This window comes from Rutidosis leptorrhynchoides, chromosome 6, assembly GCF_046630445.1.
Source record: "Rutidosis leptorrhynchoides isolate AG116_Rl617_1_P2 chromosome 6, CSIRO_AGI_Rlap_v1, whole genome shotgun sequence".
Taxonomy (NCBI): Eukaryota; Viridiplantae; Streptophyta; class Magnoliopsida; order Asterales; family Asteraceae; genus Rutidosis; species Rutidosis leptorrhynchoides.
In genome coordinates, this window is record NC_092338.1 from 123,241,042 (window position 1) to 123,252,966 (window position 11,925).

At 37.0% G+C, this 11,925-nt stretch overlaps 3 protein-coding genes across 3 annotated transcripts; 1 reads left to right on the forward strand and 2 right to left on the reverse strand.

Annotated features, from left to right (window-relative positions):
- The first annotated feature begins 4,683 nt into the window (after positions 1 to 4,683).
- Positions 4,684 to 6,317, forward strand: LOC139855659 (protein OCTOPUS-like). The gene has a single exon (XM_071844906.1). The coding sequence runs from the start codon at positions 4,799 to 4,801 to the stop codon at positions 6,155 to 6,157; it is 1,359 nt and encodes a 452-aa protein (XP_071701007.1). The 5' UTR covers positions 4,684 to 4,798; the 3' UTR covers positions 6,158 to 6,317.
- Positions 6,318 to 6,576: 259 nt separating this feature from the next.
- Positions 6,577 to 9,886, reverse strand: LOC139855623 (protein NRT1/ PTR FAMILY 8.2-like). The gene is made up of 5 exons (XM_071844866.1): positions 9,636 to 9,886; positions 8,838 to 9,008; positions 8,518 to 8,735; positions 7,693 to 8,234; positions 6,577 to 7,611 (listed from the first exon to the last, which is right to left on the reverse strand). The coding sequence occupies exons 1-5, from the start codon at positions 9,637 to 9,639 to the stop codon at positions 6,777 to 6,779; spliced, it is 1,770 nt and encodes a 589-aa protein (XP_071700967.1). The 5' UTR covers positions 9,640 to 9,886; the 3' UTR covers positions 6,577 to 6,776.
- A 492-nt stretch (positions 9,887 to 10,378) lies between these two features.
- On the reverse strand, positions 10,379 to 11,311 carry LOC139854039 (uncharacterized). The gene has a single exon (XM_071843366.1). The coding sequence runs from the start codon at positions 11,309 to 11,311 to the stop codon at positions 10,379 to 10,381; it is 933 nt and encodes a 310-aa protein (XP_071699467.1).
- Between the last annotated feature and the right edge of the window lie 614 nt (positions 11,312 to 11,925).

An 11,925-nucleotide genomic window follows, 5' to 3' on the forward strand; every position in this document is an offset into this window, starting at 1 on the left:
GGCATGTTCCAGAATACATCTTGCTTTTCTTCATCTTCTTCATCTTGATCTTCTCCCTCATTTGGTTCCTCTGAATCACTAGACGCGACAACAGATTCAAACGGGTGATCTATTTTTTTTTAATTTTACATACATTCTCCACACCATGGTTAAACAAATCAAACTCTTCTGTGTTTGGAGGTGGTATTTCAGGCTGTTCTTCTTCCAAATGGTGTGATTGGGAGTCGCGTGGTTCTAGGTTTTGTTGGACATCGTGTTTTGATTGGTGTTGTTGGTCATCGTGTAGGTTTTGTTGAAGATGGTGTGTTTGTGAGTTTGGTTCGTGCTGTAGTGTTTTTACATTTTTTTGAGAGTGGATGCATTGTTACTTGGTCAACAATATAAATATCAATAGGAGCATTTGAAATTGCGTATTGTAAAAACTCATAAAAATCTTCATAATCATCCGTAATATCAAAAATATGATTACCATAAACATATCTCATTGAAGCAGGTGTATTAGGTGGCAATTCAATCATTTTAATAACCCTTTTTAACAAATTTCTTCGATTCAATGGTTTTTCTGGAGCAATTGAGAGTTTTAACCGGATTCTAAAACAATCTAGGGGCAAATACACAGATATGTTGTTAATAAATTCAAAAGTACCTCCACAACATATATGAACAACAAATGATTCACCATTACTACTACTCATTATTACAAAAAACAGTTAATAAAATGGTAAAAAGAGTACCTTAACGATGTTGTAATCATATGACGCACTTGGATATGAATTGAAATGAAAATGTTAATCAGGAGTTCCAGCCTCTTTCAATATATAAAGAAAAAAATCTAATCTATAAAAGTACAGAAAATATAAGGAAATCTTATCCTAAAATCAAGAAAATCCTATCCTGATAACACGCAAGGCGCAAAGACGCAAATACGCATGGTCGCAAGAGCGCAAGGTCGCAAGGACATTTGCGCCTTGCGCGGACATATTGTCAAATTTTTTTTAGGGCTGTCAGTCAAGAAAGTTGGAAAAAATGGGCTTTTTGGTGATAATCCTTTAATTACTGAAGATTGAATGGGGTCACTTAATCCCCATAACACTTAACATGCCTTCACCTCTACTAACGGATTTTCATCGATTTCGAGGAAATTTTTATAGCGAACTCTCAATAACATGTAATCAAAAGTGACTTAAGGAGGATAAGCTTTCACCAATCGATATAAAAGCATGGTGTCGATTTTAGTATTACTTTAGTTCCTTATCATAAGAGTCTATCTATCTATCTATCTATCTATCTATCTATCTATCTATATATATATTTATATTTATATATTTATATAAAAGAGAGTTTTAAAAACATGACATGTCATTAGCACCTTAATTGTAGCTAATTGTGACAAGTGTAAAATCCACATGTCTCTTTCATAATTTATTCAAAAATTAAGGAGCTAAATAATATTTATTAATTTAATATTATTACTTAAATAAAATTAATTAATAACTACTTCGTATATAAATTGAAACGGGTTTAAGGTTTAACCACATTCGTTTTATAAAGCTTGAAAAAGTAAAAAATGCTTGGAAAAACCAAAATCAACTTCATTTCAAACTATTGGTTCTGAAAATGAACATTAAGCGTCGTAAACTAACTGATTCATTTGAAACGGTTTTTGAGTAGTCGTGCAACGCACATGCTCAAAACCTAGTTATAGTACAAATCACATTTAATTTTGAGAAATCAAAAAATATTTTCATTGAAAACAAAAATATTTTCATTGTTCAAACCAGTCGGACAAACATAAGCATGTCAAATCCACATATCACATGATGCAACTGCTACGAGCATTATTGTTGGATGTCCATAATCACGTCACATGTAGTGCCCTTTGCACGCTATTGGATAATTTTTCCAAAGTTCATGACAACACTTCCTCTAATCCCAAGTATTACAATCAATGTAAAACTTTGAAAAGGACATTGTAACCCTTACCATTACCCGAGAGACACGATCCTTAATTATGGAGTTGAACATTTTACATGAACTTATTACATTAGACTTTACGCTACTTACCAATACCCAAAGCCAAACCAGAAATAACACCATCAACCGTAGATGCACCAACACAACCACTTGATACCTTAACAGACAACATTTCCTCTAATTCTGCATTGACCAAGACAACTTTAATCATACCAAACTAGTTAAAATACACATCGGATCAAGGAAAAGAAAGCTCTCCCCGATAAACGAAACTACCCACCAAAATACCACGCCCAAAACCCAAAGACTCTGGGCGATCCAAAAAAAGAAAGAGGGAACCGTCATCCATCGCAACGGGAAAGGCATCACAAATTAAAATGATTGACGACAAACCTAATAACACCACGATATTCGAGAGTGCAATCAAATTTAAAGGAAGGAAAATCGTCAATGAAAAGTCAATATATATAATGGAAGTCTCAAACATCGTATGAACTTTTCATTAACCGTATCAACCTTAACACCTTCCACATAACCTTGTATACACCTCGAAATAGTCGTCTCAATAAAAGTGAAAAAAGAACTAACTTGCTTAACTCACACGAAGAAGAGCTTTATTAACTTACATGTATATAAGTGCATTTAACTATATATTTATGAAAAATTAACAATTAATAAATATATATAATTCGATAATTCGATAATTTTTTGTCAAGTTGAATCATTTTACTCATTTTTAAACATTCAGGCTTGTCTGAGTAGCCACCGAGTTGCCCAATGAAGCATACCACCCGGGTTCAATTCCTGGCTATGCCAAATTGTTCAAAAATGGAGTGTGACTAGAGGGTGCGCATAATGCGCAATTCACCCGGTACTAGGTCTCGCGCTCGGGGGGGCTTGATTACCCGAGGTTTTACCTTCTATGGAGAAGCCACTGTGTTCGTTAATAAGAGGGTTTCCTCGCTTACCAAAAAAAAAAAAATATTTGTCTTTAGATACAAAAACATGGAGGCCATTTTGTTTAGAATTTAATGGGCCGAATTTGAAAAATGTTAATCCAATTAGTTAAGTAGGAGGTTTGTTTTTTACCATATAAATTAAAAGTTCTCTAGCAAATAAATGAAATACGCACTGAAATGTTCTCTAAACAATTAGCGGATGTTTTCTCACCAAATTGTATGTATTCGTAAAACAAATCGGGAGTAGTTCAATACGCTATTTGACGTATGGCGGATGTACACTTTTGTGATATCGTCAAACTTTGACGACCAAGTGCATTGGGACACTCTCTGAAATATAAAAAGTAATAGGGAATATGACTACTATTAAAGTTGGATATACATTCCACGATTCAGAGAAATAATTGTCAACTCATTCGATAACGTCGTTTAAACTTTTTATGTGGATACTTTGGATTTTCCACAAAATAATTGATGTATAATCGGATTACCGCATCTTCACGATCCATTTGAATATAAGTACGGGATAGAGGGATTCGTGAACTAGTAGCCTCTCCATACGTTTCTTCGTCCGTTAAATCATTGACAAACTGAACAACCTCTTCATCATCGGAATCGTCATAAAAAAGTAACGCAAACATTTTATATGTTTTATCCATAACGAATATTTATATAAATGTAAATTGAAAGGAGTAAAGAAGATGATATACGTGTAAAGTTAGAGTAAATAAAGATGGTATATATAACCAACGAAGCAGTGCTTCAGTGGTACCAGTCACCTATGAACCCTGGGCCCAGGGGCGGACCTATGAAGGGTCAGGGTGGGTCGGCCGCCCCCAGTGGATTTGCAATTTTTAGTGTTAATTTTTTCGGTTTTTCGATTTTGACCCCGGTGGAATTTTTTTTTTTTGCCCCTAACCCTTCATATTTTGTCCACAAACCTTCATATTTTGCTCCAAAACCTTAGTATTTTGCCCAAAAATCTCTAAATTTTGCTCAAAAACCTCTATATTTTGCCCAAAAAAAATCGCTACGTTTAGAATTTTTTTTCGCCCCCGGTGAAAAAATTTCCTGAATCCGCCACTGCCTGGGCCCACGAGAATATGCCCTTTACCAAAAATGGGGTGCAGGTTCGAATCCCTCCGGGGGCGATATTCAGCTTGCAAGTTCTCGTTGGGTATTGGGGGGAGGTGTTTTACACGGTATACTTAGCCCTTACTGGGTGGGCTGTATAGGTGCCAAAGGCACACGGGGTCAGGGTTTCTCCGCCAGATTAAACCTTTTACCAAAGATGGTATATATATGAGAAATGGATTTTTTTTTTCCTTATGTTCAACGGATAAAAAATAGTAACCAGTAAAAGACAGGCACGTGGCTCAAAAAGAGCCGTTGCCTTCACCGTTGGAATCCAAAGACAGCAACACCAACCCACGCCGCGTTAGGTCGTCTGCAGCCGTGGATTGGCTGCCAACTCGGATCCAACGCCACTTTTGGTGGCTGCATTACGAACGATCTTAGAGGAATAAAAATATTTTTATTTATTTATTTTGAAAGAGACGGTACATCTCGAAAATAAATAAATAAAACATTAGTGTACTATAGATTCGACAACGAGGGAGAGAGTAATAAACAACTGATTTATTCGATCTCTGAACTTCACCCACTTTTTTATTATTACTCCCGAGTAGTAGTAACCACGACAGTTTGGTAGGGTTTATATACTCGTACTACTACTACTACCACTCTGCTACGTATTACTCCGTATAAACTCACTCACTCACTCACAGCCGCTGTTTTTCTTCGATCCATTCATCTGAACCAAAATGTGCCATTTCTCATTTTAGCCACCACATTTTCCCTTCACAATGTCACAGGATCCTCAAACCCGTACCCGAACCCGAACTCGCCGCGAATCAGTCTGTCACCGTCATCCTAACGAATCAGTTACCGGATTATGTGCATTGTGCCTTCGAGATCGACTCACGTATCTAGATTCATCATCATCATCTTCCACCGGTCAAATCGAAGTCAAACATGAAAACATAATCTCATTTCCGTTAAGTCGCCGCACTAGAGGTCACGCTGTTCCGGAGCTTCGCCGGTGTAAATCCGTCGCAGTTGAGAAATGCGAGGTTTTGAATTCGGATCAACGCCGGAAGTCGTGTGATGTTAGGGTTGGTAATAAGCTTACAGATCTGTTTGATTTAGATGATACAAAGAAATTAGGGTTTTTGAGTGTTACGGAGCCTGTGTTAGAGATGTTTGAACATAATAATGATAATAATAGTATCGATCATGATGATTGTAATAAAATTAGGGTTTCAAATGCTAGGGATTCAGAAATTAGGGCTTCAATTGATGCATTTGTACGGAATGAAGTTGATGATAATGATGGTGAGGATTTGAGGACAATGAAGGAACATATTGAGATGGAATTGCAGAATAAAAAGAGGAATTTTTGGAATGCAGCTTCGGTTTTTGGTCAGAAATTAAGAAAATGGAGGCAAAAGAATAAGAGAAATGACAAGTCAAAATTAGTCAAATCTGAGGTTGTAGATTATGGATTGGGTCGAAAGTCTTGCGATACAGCTCCTAGGTTTTCGATTGATGCTAATCGAATAGATGAACATAGGGCTTCTTGGGATGGATATATGATTGCAAGAACAATCCCTACGCTTACTCCGATGTTACCTATTATTGACGATATAATGTTGCAGCAAGTAAACAAGGGTATAACAGTGAAGGAAGATTTGTCGAGTTCGTCTGCTAAGTCTAACTCGGATTCTTCTTTGTTAAATACGGGGAGTAGTTCGAGCTCGATGAAAAGTTTAAGTTCCAAAACAGGGGATGATGGTATTGGTCAAGAAACTAAGTTGGTTATAACCGAGAGAGAGTTAAAAGATTGGCATTTGCGTTCTGTCAACGCAAATAATGTCAAATCTTCTCATGCACTTGCAGTCAAGATATTAAATGGTAACAACAAAGAAATTGGTAGTAGTTGGAGAAAACTATGGACTAATAAGAAGAACGGAGATTATGTTCAAGAAAACAATGAAGTTGAGAGACGGGATTTGAGTGGCACGTTTGTTAGAAACAGTAGTTACGTTGGTGCACGGGAATTATCACATCTAAGAGTTGAAGAAGGTGGTAGGCATTCTATGAGTGATATTGACAGTGGGTTGATGAGGCTGCGTTTGCCGCTACTTAGAACAAGTAAAAGCTAGAAGAAGATGATAAAGAAAACACTGCCATTGCTTGCTCACCTATTATTTAGGTATTGTTTGATTGTTTCCCATGTGTTTGAGAATAGGGATACGATGTAGAGTCTGTTAATTTGTGTTATTTTCATGTTATCTGCATAAAAGCATAGCATAATAATGTAATTTTCAATTTTCAATGCTTGGTGCTCTGTTTTGATGATAGTAATAAGATAAGTTTAAGTTTTACTCTTTTAGTAATATATTCTTGTTTTGATGCTTCTGTTAGTTAGAACATTTGTAGCTCGTTGTGATAGTTGAATTATCATAAGCATACTCATACTAAAGGGATGCATCTGTTAACCTTTAATATTTGCCCTTTGATGCAATAAGTTAGAACATTAAAACAAAACTAACATCATAAAAATAGAACTTAGTAATAAGATACATATATTGCCATATTGGGAAAATATTACATTTGGTTTGTATATTTAATAAATGATTCACCTTTGCACAAACGTTGATCAACAAGTAATAGCCAGATATGTACGGTTTAAGACACTACTTTTCAAATCCTATAAGCAAAAGTTAACAACGCATGTTAACTGGTGTCAATAAGCAGCTTACATATGCATCTTCAGTGATGTTAAGCAACAGCTGCAACACGTTTTCTATAGGTATATCGCTGTGCCAACAGTATGAATACTCCAGAGTTCACCACACTTAAACCGGCCAAAAGCAAGAAGAAATAGTCGAGGTGACCGTAGTTCAGATTGTCTGTTATCCACCCCGGGCTACCATCCCTGGTGGTTATAATTGTGACGATAGTAACAAGCAAAGCACTTGCATAGCTCCCGAGTGCAGTTATTGTCAGTTGAAGCGCAGAACACAAACTTCTCATTGAATCAGGAGCTTGCTCATAAAAAAACTCCAATTGACCGATAAGCGTAAAAACTTCAGCGCACCCTATAAGAAAATATTGAGGCACCTGCCATAATATCGACATAGGGATACGTTCGAGTTCATAATAATTGTTTTTCGACACTATATTGAGCCTAATGACTTCAAGAACCCCGGCACAGACCATGCTTAAGATGGAAATGAACAGACCGGTCCCAATCCGTTGGAGTTGGGTCAACCCGTTTGGATGGCCCGTTAGCCTCCTGGCCACATGGACAATAACGCGATCGTATACGGGGACCCAGAATACGACGCTGACCGTGTCGAAAATCCCAAGGGAAGCTGGTGGAATTTCAAAACCGGATGGGCCCATACGAGGGTCTAGTGTGGACCCTTGTAACACGAACAGGTTACTCATTTGTGAGTAAACTGTGGAGAAGATGATACCAGTGGCCCATATCGGAAGCAACTGCAAGACCGCTTTCAGTTCCTCGACTTGACTTACTGAGCAAAGCTTCCATGGGTCTATCGACCCGTTTATTTGATCCGAGGTTGCAACCACAGCTGCCTTATCGAAAAAGCTGAAAAATGGAGTAACAAGTTATTGCAATCAAAAACTCTTAGAATCATTATAAAAAGTTCAACAAGAGGTCACAACTTACACGAAATTTAACGTGTGGTTTCCAGAATTAGAAAAATCAGCATCCGAAGGGTCATATAAGAGTGAACTATCTAAAGGAACCTCGACGTTTTTCTTTCTAAAAGAAGCAACGACTACCTGGCAGAGGCGGGTGAGTGGGCTGCCACGAGGTAACTGGTTTCGGTACAATTTCGTACCTGAAAAGAACGAAATAATAGCAATCCCCATAGCGATAGTAGGAATCGAGAACCCCCAACCCCACCCAATATTGTCTTGAACCCACACTAAAACAGAATGAGCAACGAGTGCACCTATGTTTATGACAAAATAAAACCAATTAAAGAAGGAACTCTTTTGCTTTTCTTCAACCTTGTCGTGATCATCAAACTGGTCTGCACCATAAGATGAGACGCAGGGTTTAATTCCTCCGGTTCCTAGTGCCACAAAGTAAAGCGACATGAAACATAGGGCGATTTGAGTGGTTGTTGCGCTGCAAACATCTTTTTCGTAACATGTTGGTTTAAGCCCTGGGACCGATGCTGATAAAGTTAACATTCCCATTCCCTGTAACCATATGTTAAACCTCAAACATTGACATAGTGAAAATAACTAATTTTCTTAAGGCGAAGGTGGTTATTTAGACCCATTTTTCATTAATGGGTTGATTTGGGTTATGTTTAATCCAAGGGGTTCAAACGGTTAACGTAAAAATGCTGAACTACAAATTATGTGTCAAATATTAGCCAAAATGTATCCTTAGTGCCTATAACACTTCAACAACTTGTAACCCACCCATTTTGCCACCTATAAACTAGTTTGAAATTTATGTGATATATATCATACTCACAATTGCATAGATGATCGAGAAGGTGGTGATTGTCCAATAGCGTCCAAGATAAGTATCAGCCACAAAAGCCCCAATCAACGGTGTAAGATAGCAAGTTCCAGTCCAAGTTGAAAGATTTCTTGAAGCATCTGCGCTATGCTGATTCAAATGATACTTAAAGTAACGTACTAAATTAGAGCTCATTCCATAATACGCCAGTCTTTCACAACATTCATTGCCTGTAGTTATAACATATATATAGATTAATATTAATATTAATATTAATATTAATATAATTAATATAAAATAATATATATCTAAAGGATGAAGATCTTACGCACCCAAAATGAAGCCACATGCCTTCCAAGTTCCAGTTTTTCTCTTGTCGGCTGGATTGTTAAGGTAATCAACAGTCCCATCTTTAGTGTAAAAATCATCATCTTCATGCTTTGATTCTAGCAAACGATATGAACTCGATTCGGTATCAACTTTTTTGTAGGTTCCTGAAGATGCTGATTAAGGTCGAACAAACGAATGAGTTCTAAAAGCTGAGGGGATCACTAATAGTTAGTTATAAAAAATTAGCTACTCAACTCATCACTATAGTCGTGCTAGGGGTTTGATTACCCGAGATTTTACCTACTATGAGGGAGCAGTTTCCTCGTTTACAAAAAAAAAAAAAGCACAATTTTGATGAAAAGCCCCTTGAGGTCAACTTAGTAATTAAAAGTCAAACTATTATGTATGAATTTCATGTTTAGATCTCATCTTATAACTTTAGTATCCAATATCCAATACAGAAACGTAATCTTGAGATAGACTGGTCTATAACACTCAAATTTCTTTCGTTTACTTCAAAATTTTCAGAAAAATAAAAGATAACAAAACCGTAAGTAAATTTGATCCAATTACAAAAGAGGATAACTTTGATCATAAACAAGAAACCCTTTAAGCTAATAATGATGGTAAACCTGGAAATAGCACAAATTAGAAGATTATTTATTGTTTAAAGCAAGCAACTACAGGCGTTTGACTTAACAGCGAATATCCAGAACATGACTATAATAAATTAGAATAAATCATAAAATAAAATTATATAGACAAAATAAAGCCAATATGATAATCTTTTGAGTATATACCCATATGAGAATTTTGCCCCACTTTTACTCTTTAGTTCTGTAGATTCTTTAGCTTCGGGTCAACTTTCGGATCCCAGATGTAATATCCAACAAGTCACTACTTCGCGGTATAAGTTGTAATCAAACAAACCGCAAATTATTTAGGAAAATTGCTAACTATCAAGTTAAATTGGATAACTCCTGGTCCGAGGGTGTTTTTAACTAAGATATTTCTAACAACGGCTCGTTGATTAAGGTTATAACGTGTTGTGTGTTGTATAGAGTGATTAATGTATGACAGTTATTGAATTATTGAAATGTACAAGTATTTTTTTGTACCTTAACGATAATCATGGGAAATTCGCCCAAATACACTTTTTTATAAAGTTTTATTCCAAAATACACTTTTTGCGAAAAAATTGTCTATTTACACCATTAGGTCGACCACCCTTTGGGTCGACTACCCCTTGACCTGGTCGACCACACCAAATTTCAATGTGGTCGACCAACATTCTTTGTAAGCGATGGTCGACTACTTCAAAAACCCGGTCGACCAAGAGGTCGACCATAGTTGCATTGTGGTCGACCAACATGTAGGTCGACTAAGCATAAAAGCACGCTTTTATTGGATAAGATATATATCAGATAACATACCGAACTTATTATTAAACCACAAAGACTTAAACACACCAAACAGAAAATATACAAACACACAAACCTATCATCCATGACAGCTAAACACATTTAAAACTTAAAAAAAGAAGCTAATCATCACTCAAATTGTAAGTCGAGTCAAATTGTGTTGAGCATGAGGCTTCACGTTTTCCCTTCCCCTTCCCCTTTACCATCCCCTTCGGCTTTGCCTTCGTTTTTGACTTACACTTGGACTTTTGTGTACCTTCAGATAGATCATAATGTGCGGTGCAAATTGATCTAGTGTGTCCTGGTTCCAAGCAACGACTGCATTTTCTTTTAGATTTGAAATTGTCTTTGTCTTCTCCCTGGGAAGGTATACGAGCAGTACTCTTCGGTCTACCTGATTGTCGTTTTGTAACCAATGGCGGTCGGACAGTTTGTAGGTGTCCTGGATCTATCCATTCAGAAATATGATCTAGCGGGTTAATGTCTTCCATGTATGCAGACTTGTACGTTTCAGTGTGGAAATACTTCTGAACGTGTGTAGTAATTTCACGTAAGACAAAATACCTTGCTACCGCCATTACATGTCCACAAGGTAGACCGGAAAACTGCCATTGTTTACATGTGCAAGTTTTATCTTGTAGATTGACTTTACCGCCTTTTTTCATATCCATCACTTCAAACTTAACCTGTGATATCGGTTTGACACTCCAAGTAAGAGACTTACGATTTCTTTTACCCAGCTTACGCTCTGCATATGGTGTGACATGTGTTGTTAAACCATCAGCAGTGCTTCGATGTTCCCAAAACCATTGTTGAACTGAAGCTCTAAAGAATTCAAGAAGCATTGTAACAGGGAGCTTCCTCGCATGAACTGACAACGCGTTCATGGACTCTGCACTATTAGTAGTCAGGTAAGCATACCGAACACGATCTGCATGATGTCTAGACCATCTGTTGAGGCCAACAGTAGTGAGTGTACGTGTACTGTCTGGAATACGTCGTGATAGTATACCATAGTGGTGATCAAAATCAGATTTTCTATACGCTTTGCACATTTTCCAGTAGTGCCACTCGTAACTTTTAACCCTTTTAGACACACTTTTGAGGTTTCCCAACAAATATCTAGCACATAGTGCATGAAAAACTTCTGGAAAGACAATTGATATGCCAGCGGCTATTGCAGGTGCTCTGTCAGATATAATAGTCAGATTATCAATACAACACCCCGAAGACTGTAGAGAGTCTATTAGATTACCAAAAAATCATGTCCAATGATCGGTGGTCTCTCCTGCTCCAATACCGTATGCTAATGGAAGGATTCCATTGTTAGCATCCATAGCGACAGCAATCAAGTTAGTCCCCAAGTAACGACTTTTTAAATGAGCCCCATCGACTATGATTACTGGTCGTGCATAGTTAACAAACGAACGTGTCTACATATAAAAGTATTGGAAAATTGTTAATGAATACGAGTTAAATTAATAAGTAAATGAAGAGAGCATTAAACATACCGCTGCACCAATGGACATGTAACTCATAACAAATCTACCTTCGTTGTCTGTTCGAATGTTGGTTACACTACCTGGGTTAGACAATCTAAGATTATATAGATAATTAGGTAGTACTTGAAAGGAATCTTCAAGACTACCCCTAAACATCTCAATTGCGT